Source organism: Sander lucioperca, chromosome 22, assembly GCF_008315115.2.
Source record: "Sander lucioperca isolate FBNREF2018 chromosome 22, SLUC_FBN_1.2, whole genome shotgun sequence".
NCBI classification, from domain to species: domain Eukaryota; kingdom Metazoa; phylum Chordata; class Actinopteri; order Perciformes; family Percidae; genus Sander; species Sander lucioperca.
In genome coordinates, this window is record NC_050194.1 from 17,920,832 (window position 1) to 17,936,064 (window position 15,233).

General features: G+C 40.0%; 1 protein-coding gene across 7 annotated transcripts in view; it reads right to left on the reverse strand.

Annotated features, from left to right (window-relative positions):
* The window catches only part of pax2b (paired box 2b), a 31,835-nt gene extending 20,542 nt beyond the window's left edge, over positions 1–11,293 (reverse strand). For 2 of the 7 annotated variants that reach the window (XM_031315643.2, XM_031315644.2), the window contains exons 1-5: positions 10,724–11,293; positions 8,926–9,091; positions 8,133–8,330; positions 4,825–4,901; positions 4,596–4,715 (exon numbers count right to left, since the gene is read on the reverse strand). In XM_031315643.2, coding sequence (XP_031171503.1) covers positions 4,596–4,715; positions 4,825–4,901; positions 8,133–8,330; positions 8,926–9,091; positions 10,724–10,766 — 604 coding nt within the window. In that variant the 5' untranslated portion in view covers positions 10,767–11,293. Of the gene's footprint in view, positions 1–4,595; positions 4,716–4,824; positions 4,902–8,132; positions 8,331–8,889; positions 9,104–10,723 lie in introns of all 7 variants that reach the window. The other 5 variants (XM_031315641.2, XM_031315645.2, XM_031315639.2 and 2 more) reach the window with 3 other exon arrangements.
* Positions 11,294–15,233: the final 3,940 nt, after the last annotated feature.

A 15,233-nucleotide genomic window follows, 5' to 3' on the forward strand; every position in this document is an offset into this window, starting at 1 on the left:
AACATACATACACTCTCGTTCCCTTAACACATTGTTATGTATGTCACAATAATACACCGCTATAATTTCCCACCTGATTCAATTCTCGGTTAAATGAAATCAAATTAAAACAAATTGGATGAACTCAGCTGCATTTTGTTTTGTCTAATTAAATGTTTTGATTATGTAAACATAAATGAAATACTGTGATACGTTTGTTCTGCATCACCAAAGATCTGTGATTAGTGTTGAAAGGGATTGGATGGTAAATTGATGAAAAATAACCAACAACATTTTTGATAATCGATCAATTGAAAAATGCCCATTCTCTGTTTGCATCTTGTTAAATATGAGAATTTGCTGCTTTTTCAGTTGTATTTAATTGTAAATTTAAATGTTTGATGGTTTATGGGTGTTGGTCAAACAAAACAAAGAAATTAGAAGTGGTATTCGCATTTTCTGACATTTAATAGGCCAAACAATAAATTAAACTAATTAAGATATTTCTTATTTGCAGCGTCTGATCCTGCATAATACTCAGAGGGAAACATTTTGGAACATTGCTTACTGACGGCCATCAGTGAGTTGATGTTCCTAAGCTTTTAAAGGCTTTATTAATCTAATTTGGAGGTTGCACATAGATGCTGACATTTTGCTGCGCTCTGAGTTCCTGTGTTGATTCTTCCTCTCCCCCTATAACAGATGCTGATACACAAAGCAGGGTGTGACAGCGGCCCGCTCCATCACTCATCTCCATCCACACACATCGGTTCAGTCCTCATGACGCTCAGAGATGAGAAATAATTAATTCAACAGCTACTGAAGCACAGAATCACATCCATTCTGACTGCCACTGGCTATTGTTGTTGGCTTTTGAAATATATGATGATCATCTTATCATGAAATTTCTCTCTCTGTATTTCTCTCATAAATCAAGAAGAAAGCCCGACACAAAGCAAGAAAGCGACCAGAATGGCTGAAATTAAGAATCATCTACAGGTCTGATTGTTCAATCTGCTCTGAAAGGACTTGTGATATGACTTTAAAAACTGGACACACTTCACGGACGCTGCATGTTCTCAACAGACCTCCAAGCTGTCTGCTCGGGTCAATTCAGCTCACTAATAACAAGAAGGTGAACAGAAACATCCATGAAAGCAGAGTTGTACTTTAACATCAGACACTGTATGGCAGATTTTTATTTGACCCTGAGAGAAGCAGTTTCTCCTTTGTCTTTTCAGTGTCAGAAGCAGTGGGGGTGGAGGAGTTGGGATGTGAGGTACTTGGATGTTAATCTGTGAGGTAATAGCTTTTCTCTGCAGAATTGCAAATTCTAATATGTCACTTTGTAAAAGGTGCGGACAGCCTTGGTCACTGAAAACACCATCTCCAGGGGTCTCTCTCTCTCTTGCTCTCCCCAACTCTGTCCATCTGCAACAATGGCTGCCAAGTGTAACATGCTACTTTTAATTTGCAATAACATGTGACAATAGCAGATTAATGGCTCTTATGACACCTGTGTCCCTGAAGCTCCTCTTGCCGAGACCCAGTGTACATAACGTGTGTCACACTACATTATCTCTACATCCCTCCTGTAATGGGGGGCCTTTTTTTAAGGGCACTGCTGACTTGGAAACTTAGGAGCTGTCTGCCTGCTTGGCAGAGAGCCACAACTACTGCCTAAAACAAATACTCTGGGCTACACAGCCAATCCATTTCAGCACACCGCTCTCCCTTCTGTAACCCTTCCCCTCCTTTCCTTCGCTCATTTTTTCATGTTTTCAACCCTTGATAATGACTGTTTGTGCCACAATCATTATGGGGCTTACCAAAGTTAAATAGGGCTCAGGCAAGCTACTGTGCTGTGAGGAAATTTAATCCAAGCATTAACTGACTATAGACTACTGCCTACTGAGGGAAGCAAAATACGTCTGAATAGCAAACAAGGCAACGCTGAAACATAGACCTCGACTTAAAGTGCTCATATTATGCTTTTTGGCTTTTTCCCTTTCCTTTATTGTGTTATATATCTTTATTTGTGCACGTTATAGGTTTACAAAGTGAAAAAGCCCAAAGTCCACCCCAAAGGGACTTACCATCCCCAACAGAAAACACTGTTCACAAACTGCTCCAAACAGCTCTATTGTAGTCCAGCCTTTACTTCCATGACAAACGTGCGTCACTTTGTAACACACGTTATAATGCTCGCCTAGCTGCTAGCATGGCATGCCCTCATACTCTGCTTCTGACTGGCTAGTTGTCCTTACCTAGCTGCTGCGCATGTGAGACTCCCAACAAAGATGGAATAGAAGTGTGATGCCTCACTTGGTAGCTAAAACAGAGAGCTCACAGGGTGAAAAGAGGAGCTGCAGCAATGTGCAGTACAACAAAAATATGGTGTTTTAAAAAAAATTTAACCATGTAAACCTATTCTGATATAACCTCTAAATACAATTATAAACCTGAACATGAGCATAATAAGAGCACTTTAAAAAAACCACTGCTTTAACGTAAATGACTATAAAACACCACAATGGCAACACACACATGCTTCTCACTTCTATTTGTTTGATTTCAGAGCCAGGATTTTCCCAATACAAAGGTTTGTCTGTAGATTCTTGGAAATCAATTGCCTTGTTTGGTTAGAAAAAAAGACTAACCAGTAGGCTAATGGTTATAGCATTTGATCATTTCCAGACATATTTCTTGTGTGACTGAATGTGATGGGTTTTCAATGTAAATGTTACAAAACAAATGCATGAATGGAAGCAAAGAAAGAAGACCCCCTAAAACAGTTGATGGCAATTATGGCAAAATATGGCATCTGTGATGATTTTCTTTCAACAATGCATCCCAAAATTTCCACCAAAATTGAAGTTACTCATGGTTGCAACAACCTCACATCTGAAATACTGAGGACATAAAAGAGTCCTGAATGACATCGACGCCCCCCTTTTTTTTTTTTAAAGCACACTTTAGCCTACCAGCTGCAAAATCTTGAAATTCATTAGTTTATTTCGGAGGGGGGGGGGTAAGGTGCACTTTAAGAGAAGACAGCAACAGGACAATAGTGTCTACAGGGTAACATCGTATGTAATATACTATTCTCACAAACTGTGGCTCGAGGCGAGACATTGCTTTTGCAACCGTGTGTGTGTGGCCAAGGCCTGCGGTTTATGTTTTGGAAAGATAAAGTATCCCTGACCCTGTGGTTCCAGGTAGGCACCAGCTGGCTGTTGAGAGAGTATATAAGAACCACAGCTCCCTCCGTCACCCTCAGTACAAGTCCTACCCTGATGCAAACACACACACACACACACACAAGCGCACACATCCTCACACACACACACACACACGCCCACACAGCTTTCTTCTCTTTCACTGTAATGCTGGCCGAGCACCTAAATCACAGAAATGGCAGCACATCAGGGGAATCATTTGAGACTGAATAGCCATAGAAACATGGCGCTGTCACCTGGAAGACCTCCACAAAACAGGCCAGCTCTCCTCCTCACACACACATACCTTATTCCTCTCCATGCCCTTTAATACCTCTTTGCCCTTCAGTAGCAATCTGCATAGAAATGTGTGCATTCTATCATTCAGAGACTAGACATTACACCCTGGCTAATATGAGAGGTCCTCGAACGACAGAAAATGAACCCTTGAAAATACCAGACGTTTGCATTATGCCTCCGCGATTGCATCTCTTACAGGGAAAGACTTGATTATGTCATTTGCCATGTCCACGTCATGCTGGTTTTTATATCTTTGCCAGGAAATCTACCTCTGACAGGTCATTAGTCATCCCTCCCTCCCTGCACGCACATAAAACATCAATTCCACTCAATATCCCGCAAACCCCCGTGCTTCTCAACAAACGCCATAACAAAGAAGACGCTATGTAAACTGCTGCCGTGCTCTGATTAGCTCTCATTCCAGAGCACTGCAGAAATAAGGCACTTATTCCCCACCCAGTTTGAGATAACTGCCCCTTTTCAGCAGCCACATCATCCCTCCATACCTATACATGCTTTGTACCATGAGTGCATCTGTTTAGCTTTCTCATCAGACATATGTAGTGACATTAAGGAAGCCTATTGCTTACACAACCAATAATCTATATCACCTCAAGCCCCCTTATATCCACTAACCTACTACTTCAGCAGCAGAAGTGGAGCCACTTTTGTTAAAGGGAGAAGAAAAAAAAAGCCCTCCACAGAGCTACAGCGGCTTTCTTGACTGACCTGGGTGGTTGGCTACATCATCTTGACATGTAATTATCTAAAGCCCTTTAATCACTTCCATAAAGATTAATTGCAGGAGACAACAGCGGAGGTCGTGTCTTCAAATCAAAAGACTCTTTGGCAGATTGACACAGCGGTGTAACAGAGTTCAGACGTAGGTGTTTTATAAGGGTCATCTACTGGAACTGAAGCAGGTTTTAATACTGTAATTGCAAGTTCAGTAAAGTGGGTTTTATAGCATAACGCTGTACAGAAATCTATTCAATTTTGTAGCTTTTTTTGTAGGATTTTATATATTTTCTGCATGCTAATCCTGAGCTGAGATTATGTTTTTTTTTCTCTCTCCTCAAGACAGAAAAAATCTCTTACCTTCATCTCTTTTCCTCTTTTCACCGTTGGATCGTGGAATTCCCAGAATCCCATTGATGGAGTAGGATCCTGCAGGGTCGTTGGAGGCGCTGGTTACAGGCGGAGAGGCTGTGCTTGGTACTGGGAAAAAATGACACAAAAAATGAATACATGCATGTTACAGTACAGTACGTGCTGTGATGCCAAATGATGCCCCTGCTGAAGCTGATGCTGTGAGCTGCAGTATTACCTATAGTATGGCCTGGTGTCAGGGATGACCCATCAGGAGATGGATGGAAAGGCTGCTGGACTTTTGTACGGATGATCCTGGGGAACAAAGGGAAAAGCAGATGTCACTGCTGATTTTCTATAACCGACTTTCCTGCCTAGAGATTTCCAAACTGCCCCTCACAGCAGCTACTATGGAGATATTGTGTGATTAAGATATCAAACGTAACTCATACGCAAGAAGGGATCAGTGGTTCTACTTTAAAGGTGAGGTCTGGAGAAAAGTCTTCATTGCACTTTTGGTCTGAGTGATATTGCAAACAAAGCATGAAATCACATCAATTCACCTCAATGATCAGCTTCACTGACTCTACCTGGCCCACACTAATCAGCTCTCTCCCCCCTCGCTCCCTCTCCCCCACTGTGGAGGGGGTTTCACTGGGGCTGAACGCAGCCCTATAGTAGCCCTTTGCTTCCCAGATCAAACATCTCTGTAGAACCAGCGGCCCCCATGTGCCAATGCGGATGAGGTTGTATTGATTGGGGCTTTGGGAGAAAAAGTTGGGGATTAGTCACACAGGCAAACAGATGCAAATAGAAAGCTATAAATTATATGTGACAGGAAAGCAATAGTTCCTTATTGCCTTGCACAAGCTTACGCCAGCATTAGATTCCTTTAATCTGAATGTCACTTGGGGAGAATGGGAGCTGTCACAATAATTTGTAAACTTTAAGACTATTTATCATGTATGCCACGTGAGATATGTTAAAGCACAAAGAGAAAAGGTTGGGCAAGGACTATGGAGCCTTTAAGGGTTAATTTCTTTGCACAATTCAGATTGAATTCCTAATTCCTTTGCATGTTTAATTTCAGAATGGAAATATTCACCCGCTCCGATAAAGCTCCACAGATAACAATTTTGAACCAAAATACTATATATTTTCTTCACATTATTCAGAAATGCATCAGCTGATTTGGATATTGATGTTACTGTAGGTGCCAGAAGGCTTCAGAGGAATAAATCCAACACTGTCACAAATTAAAAAAAGAAAAGAAAGAAAACTCCCCTTGGAGGCAAAGCTACCTAACAACAAGCTTTTCCAGAGAGCGCATATTGACGTTTTAATTTTTTTCACTTCTCCCCATAACAGTTATTCGACCCCTTGACTTGTGTGTGCTACATAAATTCAAAGACTTTATTTGGTATCCATGTTCTTGATATTGAATAAGCAATTTGGGAGAATGAATTAATGACCTGGCTGTTGCTGAAAATCCCCTGAAGAAATATTAAAATTGCTTTCCTTCTGAATCAATAATATCGAGCGCCATTGAGGACCTTTTTTTTTTGTTTGAATGTCTACCAACAGGGTAGCGTTACTTGTTGGTTGTGGTGGCCCTGACTCGTAGTACAACACTATCTGTGTAGCATTTAATAATGCATGCAGGCGAAAGGTGTTTAAATAGAGCATCCTCTTTTGTCAACAGTCCTGAGGTCAGACTGTCTGCCACAGAAACCCACGACTGAATCACTCAAGTGGAAAATACTTTGGCTCCAGTCTTTCATTTTATTTTTCTTCTGAATTGTCTTAAATGTGGAAACCCCTGTTTTAACACCTGGAGTGAAAACTTGTCTTTGACATTTTAAGATGCTTTTTCTAGGGATTTTCAGACAACTTGAAGTAGCATTAGATGATCTGGAGCAAAGTCTGCTGTAGTGATTGAAGCACTAAGGATGTTTTCATAGGTTGTTTTTTTTGCGGACTGCTCCTTCAGAAATTCATTGAAATGTATTGAAATATTAACCTCCAGCTGAATCAAAACAAATGTGTTTCATTTGTGTGTTTGTGCTCCATTGTGTGTGTGTGTGTGTGTGTGTGTGTGTGTGTGTGTGGCACAGAGCAACTCATTGAAATCTGCTTCGAAAAAAGAAGAAAATATTCAGCATTAAGCCTTAATAGAAATTCAAAGTAGCTCTCATATTTCGCTGATAGAATTACAGTTCTTTGTATTCACAATTTAATTTCCCACATAAACAAAGACACATAAAGCCCCCCCCCCCCTCCCCCGGGTCCAAAATAGAAAGCTTTAATTGGAATTGAAAAAACTTTATAGAGCTCTTTTAATGATATTAATGTACATTTTGAATTTATCACATACATGTGTCTGAGCCTCCTTAAATGGGGCTTTTTAAGCAGCCACGAAGCATGAAATGAATTTTCTTCAACCTTTTCTCTATTTAAAAGACGTCTTGTGTGGAGCTGTCCATGCTCTCCCATCAGCTCATTAAAATGTAATGCTGATGCTGGCTCTATGGAACAGTGCCTCTTAACCAAAGTTCATCACCAGGAATCTCTGGTGGGGATGAGAAGGGTTGAGGGTGGGGTGTCCTGGGTCCTCCTGTATCTGCCACTCTATAAATGTGGTGGCGTTAAAGAATTTCTTCAAGGAAACTGAAGATTTGTGGCAAAGATAATGATTTTTGAAATGTTAAATATGGGTATTTTACCAGATCGTTTGTCATAGTCACGTTTTAAAGCCACAATCAAGGCAAAATTGATGCTGCACTTTTATGCATTGCCATAATGTTACGTCAATAATAATTATGCTACAGCAACAGATCAGCTCGAATTGTAATGCTAGGATTTTAATCAGGAGCCTTATTTATAAACAGGAAGTGGTTTTTAAGGTTTTTTTGTTTTTGCTACAATATGTTTTTTTTTATTTATCACCTTATTTTCACGTGATGCAATATTTTAAAAAATGACAGCCAATCTGTTTCCCCTTAATTGCGTTTTCTTTAAAAAAAAAAAGAAATCCTGCATAGCCATGAGTGTTGGTCGCTCTCTCTCTCGCTCTCGCTCTCGCTCTCTCTCTCTCTCTCTCTCTCTCTCTCTCTCTCTCTCTCTCTCTGTGTCTGTGCAGCAACTCCAGCACATTAGATGTGCTAAAGAAAATTGGCCTGCTTTATAGCGCCACGGGATCTGGTCACCGAATATTGATCGGTTTTCATCTCGACAGATTCACTCAGTCCTGGATGTACTGCTGATTGTTGAGGGACTTTGGTCTGAAAGATTGAATTGCACCTCTGAGACCGCAGGCAGCCTCGTCGTGCCGGGAAGCTCAAAGTTGGTCTAACAATATTGTGCTGTGGGTGGTGCGCTTAGCACAGATACACTGTGATACATGATTTATCCATTAGTGAATACATTAGTAAACAAGTGTTTACATCCCGCAGCTCCGGTAACTAAATTTACAAAAGGAAAAAAAAATCTGAAAATTGAAATTTTGCATCTATTTCTTTCGGTTATATTTTAATTTGTATGTCCTACCTGTTAATGGATGAGACGCTGGGGACAGTGTCGTTGTCGCAGACGCCCTCTGCCAGCAGTCTGTCTCTGATCTCCCAAGCAAACATGGTTGGGTTTTGTCTCTTGTAGTCTGCGATTTTGTCCACCACCTTTGGCGTGGCCACTTTAGGTTTCGAGCCACCAATCACCCCTGGTTTGATGCTGCCAGTCTCGTAGTATCTGCAATAATAACAATAGTATTCCCCAATGATAGCTTGCAATATTGAAGACGTAGTTCTGCCTAAATTCATTTTAAACGCAATGATACGTTACAAGCATGGAGAGTTATTGTTTCTGAGAACTACTTTTTTAACAAGAAAGTTTCCAAAAGTCCAACTTTTAAGCAGAACATCAAACGTGAGGGTTTTATGAGTCGTTTTGCAATATTCATGATGTCTCAAAACAAATACATATTTGCTTTAAAAAAAAAATGAAAGAAAAACGCATTAACGCATGCATAAATGCACGGCAAGGATTTCATTTCGTAAAATCCCTATTGCATCCTTTCAACACACACCAATATACATATAAAAATGGAGGAGAAGCCCACCTGAACTCTAGTAAACTTCAAAATAGGCTATTTATCTATAATTTAGGACGACTAAAAATAGAATTTAACCTATTTAAGAAATTAAAAACGTAGCGTGAGTTTTGTAGGTTGAGCTCTCTCCTCCACCTCCACCACTGTATATACATCGTGCATATATTCATCCACCTCGTCGCACCCAGCAGAGTGTACCTGGCTGCAGGGCTTGTCCGGAGAGTGTTCACCCACCTGCCCAGGATCTTGCTGACGCAGCCGTGGCTGACTCTCAGCTGTCTGGAGATGTCGCAGGGCCGGACGCCCTGGTGGGCCAGCTCCACTATGCGCTGCCTCACCACGTCCGGGAGGGGTCTGCCGTTCACAAACACCCCGCCGAGCTGGTTCACACCTCCGTGCCCTACGTGGGATACAACAGCAGCACACACACAACCGTAACATTACATAAAGTCGTAATGGACAGGAAGGCGCAGGTGTGTTTACTTTGCAATTAAATAGCTAGTGCTGACAGAAATGACGGAGTAGCTTAAATAACACAAGGGCAGTTTCCTTGTTCCTATGGAGCAGGTGAATTTACATGCATTCATGGTATTATGAAGGAGCCTTTAAGGCTGCATAAAATGCTACACATAAACATTCCTGTTTGAAAACAACCTGTTCATATAAAACATATAGCCTATATTATTATTTTTGAATTGCATGGAATCTGAAAGTTGTTTACTGCCATCATGGAGGCGCCTTGATTTTTTAAACGTTTTATAAAATACAGCACAATGACAAAACAATAATATTTGACCAAATAATAATATTTAGTTATTATTCCAAATAACAAATGGGTAAAAGAGGATTTGGATATTTTGGTGATTTAGGAGAAAGCAAAGAGTAGATCATCACAACACTGTTAACCAAGTTTCCATAATGAATATAGGCTACATATTCTTTTAATGAAACAAAAGTGTACATTGCAGCTAAAAATGTCCTATTTCTGTTTAAATCAATTTTCTCTTTATTTTTTTAAAATCACGATTAATTAGGCTACAATAATGTCTTTATTGTAGGCCTATTTTATTATTATAAAATAAAACACAAGGTTTCAGTGCTGAACACATGATTTTTCATCTGTCACACTGTTATTGTGCAGATTATTACAATAAGTCCAACCTGCCTTGACCCATAAATATGTCGGTCTGTGTCATAACTGCTATTTAAATTCTGAAAACAATAAAAAAAAAAAAAAAAAAAAATGAATTTATTAGACTAGGCTACTTTAAAGTTTGTCACAGTCAAAACACAGACCTCGTGTTTTCTTAGCAGCTCCACGGCTCATGTTATGGCTATTAAGTTACAAGCTCCCTCATTTTCCCTGCACGGTAATTTTAAATAATTGAACGAGCTTTGATTACTCATATTACATATTATTTAGTAAACAAAGAGGTCATCAATTATTTACACACATTCACCAAATTACAAGCACTGTATGTGGACTTAAGTTGGACTCACAGACCTAGATGTTATTTGAATCATTTGAATAATAGATGTGTAAGACTTATTAGACCTATACACACACGCACACACACACACACACACACACACACACACACACACACACACACACACACACACACACTGCGCGGGAAGCTGGAGGGTGATACACGTGTAAATTACAAAGTGCCTGCCAACTCATGTTCTTTGTTTACTATGACAAGTTTAATTCCTGCACATCGTTACTTTGTGCACAGAAGTATTGTTGGCATTTATTATATTTCTAAATAATTTTGAAGCAGAATATTTGCTGAAATGTGCACACATAAGATATGAGGAGACAATTTACTCCACTGATCCTTATGTTTCCATGTTTGCCTGCATGTCAGTTTATTAGCCTGCTTTTATGCGCCAAAATGCTGTTGGCACATACAACTCGCTATATGCTCTCTGCTGCAGGCCTTTGTAAAATGCAGAAATTATACATTCTTGTTATTTTTTATCCGCATACGTGTAAAAGCTGCAGAGAAACTCGGGTTGAGCTACTTACGGTGCATCGCGGTGAAGGGGTCTGCTTTGCAGTGAATATCCATTGGATAGCAAAGGAAAGACAGATAATCAACTGAAGTCGCCGTTTCGCCTTCCTATCAAGGATGAAAATGTGAAGAAAAAAAGGTGCTTCTACTCGATGGAGGGACTTAGTTTGCCCCTCCACCCCTGCTTCAACAACCGATCTGATGGCAACTTCTTCCCCAAAAGTTGCCTGTCTTTTCTTCAACAGTCCGGTCCGGGAGCCGAGGTCTGGCAGGTGCGCAGCATGACCGAAGGATTGTTTCAGTAATACGACCTGTGTTTAGTTTATCGGTATTTTTCAAAAGCCTTGGGTGAGCAGAGGTAATTCTCACAGCATGCCAGCGAGCAGCTTTCTTGAAAATGAAACGTTGAGGTCCAGCGTGCAGGGCCCGGTATCTCCTCAATCCTGGTGGCCTTGATTCACGCGTCAAACCGGCGGAGAAAACATGCGCACACACACATCGGGTTTCTCTTCAGCGCTGGATGCGTTAGGCTGGGTCTTTGGGCTGGGAATGAAGCCTCTCTGTGTGTCTGTGGTTCTAAAAGCTGCAACCCTCCCCTCCCTCCCCCCCCTCCCCCACTCCCCTCTGCAGACCCCCCTTTTGCTTATATGGATGACAAAGGCAATAGATGCCAACACTTTGTGATTCGCCAACGCAAAAGAAAAAACAAAAAAAAAAACGGGGGTCCAAATGAGGAGGTCCCTGGGTCTGACACACCGGCAGGAAGGGGAGGGAGATAAATAAAGAATGGATTTGGAGTTAGAAATATCAGTTTATTAGATATAACAGCTGTGAATTATATGCTCGCTAACTGGAAGTTTTGAATCAATGAAATAGAGATTATTATTATTATTATTATTATTATTTTAATTTGTGTATATCTTTCTGATCTTTTTTTCCCTTTATCACACGGACTAACAGCCTATCTCTGGAAATATACAGGGTATATCTATGTGCCCTCACAACCCGGATTTAGCTCGATCCTTCTTAGAATTTAATCTTTTTATTTCATTTGTTTGCTCATCTGTCTTTATGTTCGCTTTGGAACCCAATTAGGCCTAAATCATTTCTTTACAGCTTTATTTCTTGCTTTAGGCTATACAATGTTAAAACTGGTGGCTAATATATGTTAATGCAGATGTATTGACCTTTTTACATTCAGCTGATGGTGTGGTGATTGCAGTGGTCCAAACTGGGAACAGTGGTGGTGGTTGGAGGTTGGAGGTGAAACTGATCTGCACGCAGCAATGTCGCTTAGCTTCTGTAGATGGCGCTGTATAGCCTAGTTTCTCAAATTTAAAGGCGCTGTCAAAGTAGTCCAAAAGTAAAACTTGGGGTGCACTTGAGTGCTTGTGATCAAACTGAGAAGTCAAAAATATTCTTCTGAAACAATAATCAATAGGCTATAGATCCATATAAGGTGATGCAAAGAATTAAACAGCAGATACGACTTGGACCACAGCTGCAGTATGAAGTTATCTCATCATGGGAAGTTAAACTAAACAATGCATGATGGAGTCATGTGAAAGTCAAAGTGCTTCGTTTTACATAGACATTTGTAATATCTCAAATTATTCTTACGTGTTTATATCACCGTTTAATTTACCAGATAAATAGCTGCATTAGAATAAATAAATATACAATAATACACTCAATGTGTGCAGCTTTTTCCTTAACAAAGTTACAACGTGTTTTACAAGGGAAACGCAATAGCAATAAAAGCAAAAAATTTAAAATAATACACAAATACACTACAAATATTAACAATTAATAAATTAAAATCTTATGTTGCTCGAAATTTCAATTAATTATTTTTTTATTTCTGCATGCCTGAAGTGACAACGAAAAAAAATAATAATATAAAAACCATAATGAAATCATAATAATAATACAATTTCAGAGTAAAAAACATTAATTTCAGGTGACTGTCTAACTTTCCTTGTTATTTTTTTATGCGTGCGCTCTCGCCACATATTTGTATATATATATATATATATATATATATATTTTGGGGGGGGTAGTTAGGTAGGTGGGTAGGTGGGGTTGGGGGGGGGATCTCTTAGGGGCAGACGGCCACATCTCGCGCTCTGCCTCCTGGTCAGGTTAGGGGATGATTTCTCTTTTTGTTACTGTTTTTGGAGTGAGCTTCTGGTACAATATGTAGCACTATAGGCTGTAATTTCACACCCGGCTGCACATTTCCCTTAAAGCTACATTCTTTTTTTCCCTCTCCCCCCCTATAAGACCCTCACCCCCACCATCATCACCCCCTCCCTCAGTTTTCTCTCTCGTGCCCTCCTGCTCCCCACAATTTGATCAGCTCTGTGTAAAAATTAAGCAGAGGGAAGGAGAGATGGGGTCAAACAAAATGCTGATATTTTTTTTTTTTTTTTCAAACATATATCCAAACCATTGTTGACGATTTGTTTGGTTTGTGTTTGAACAGCACGTGCGGTGCGGTGTGTTTGACGGCTCAGACGGGCCTTGTAACCCCTCTCTTTTTAGGAGGGGGGCCGCTCCATTCAGCTGCTACAACACGGGGTCAGAGAGCTCCTAAAAAGACATTTAAACAACACAAAAGCTGAATCAATTATCACCTCTTCTTTTGCAGTTCTACCTTTAATAATTAAATAGTGATACTTCTAGTCATCTGACCGCTGGAGCCACACAACAGCCCAAATGTATCCGTTTCTTAAGGTTTGTTTTGAAATAATTTAAATCTACAATGACTGACTCATTTCCACTCTGACACATAACTGCAGTATTTAAGACGATGCCATTGCATGTCAAGAGTTTGGAAAATGTTTTTGGAGCCCGGGTGCACCCATTAGGAGAGGTGTTATGTATTGACAGAGAGCAATTTATCTTTTGCCCCGCTTCCTAATGGCCTGTGCAGAGAGGAGAGGTGGCATGGAGGGGAGGAGGAGGAGGAGAAGGAGGAGGAGGAGGTAAGAAAGAAGCAGCACCGAGGGTCCAGCATGCAGCTCCACCCGCCGAACATCAGCTCACACTTTCAGGCAACTGAGGATGATGGAGGCGTCTGTGTGCTGGTAAAGAACTTTTATTTCTCGAGGTGGGAGAGGTGTCATTTATGTTGTTGTTTTTTTCCTCCTCCCGTGTAGTCTCTGCTGGTTGTCTCGCGTTATTCCAACGTCACCAATCGATCTGAGTTTCCCTGCAGAGGGGAGCTGACACCACTGGTTGTAAGTTGAATATTAATCCTTTTCGATTGAAGGGAGGGCTCTGTCAGGAGAGTTATGGTGATTTGGATGAATTTGTGGCGACGTCGAGGCTGATTTGTGACTATTTGCACATTCTGAAAATCTGAGAATAATGTCAACAAATATATAGAGTTCTGCATGCTTAAATAAAATCACTAATAATAATCTTTGCAGGCTCTTTATTTGACTAAATGTGTCAAAAATATACATTAAAAATAATTAAAATACATGCAAATGAGTAGGTGCTTTCTTTGAATGGAACAGGATGAGGTTTCAGAAGTTCAGCTGCAGCCTCCACCTACAGATAGTCCTGTAACACTAACTAACAGATCTCTTGACACTGTTACTGTATATTAGATGTCCTCTCTGTGTCCACGTGCTCCAGCAGCGAGCAGCTAAATACTCCCGGGCTACAAATCTTTGCTGGCGTGAACAGATGGAGCATCAATTTGATTCCATCCTCGACATCGTGAAAGATTGATTTTGCACTTGCTTTTAATTTTGCCCGTAATTAATTGGATCATTACAACTGTTTTCCATTGATCCCCTCGTTTAAATGTAAAATTAGAATGTGATCTATGTTTCTTATCATTATTATTTATTTATTTATTGACTTTTTATTTGCGTATTTGTTCTGTGGAGGAACATGCTACAGCAAAAAAAATAAATCTTTTTTTGTTTATATCGTTTATCGCCAGTTAGGTCTATTTGAGCGTTTGCTTCTATGCAGTAACTGCATATTAATATTGCAGAGTTATAAACTCATTATAACCTCAGAATGTGGCCTATTGATTAACACACACACACACACACACACACACACACACACACACACACACACACACACACACACACACACACACACTGGTCCTCTTCAGCATCCCATAACGAAAAGTCGCTATAATATTCCTAGTTTTCTGTATTTTCTGATTTGTATATAGGCCTATGAGTAATGTGTACAAATTCATATTTTATTATAGGATTATTGTGGGCATTATTGTTATCAATCGTTTGTTATCAGTTGTCAGGCTGCATCTCTCTTTAATGCACCTAAACATCTTTTTTTAAACAAATATTCTGTAAATAAATATAGAATAACATGCATATGTCAAAACGGTGCTTCTGTCGTTCAAAACTCCTTGATTACAAAGTCCATACATACATTTTCAACTTTCACATGGTTCTCGTGGGATTGTGGGAAATTGAGATGATCGACCAGTGTAGCTCACGCATAAACATTATTTTTTAATTTATTTTTTATTTT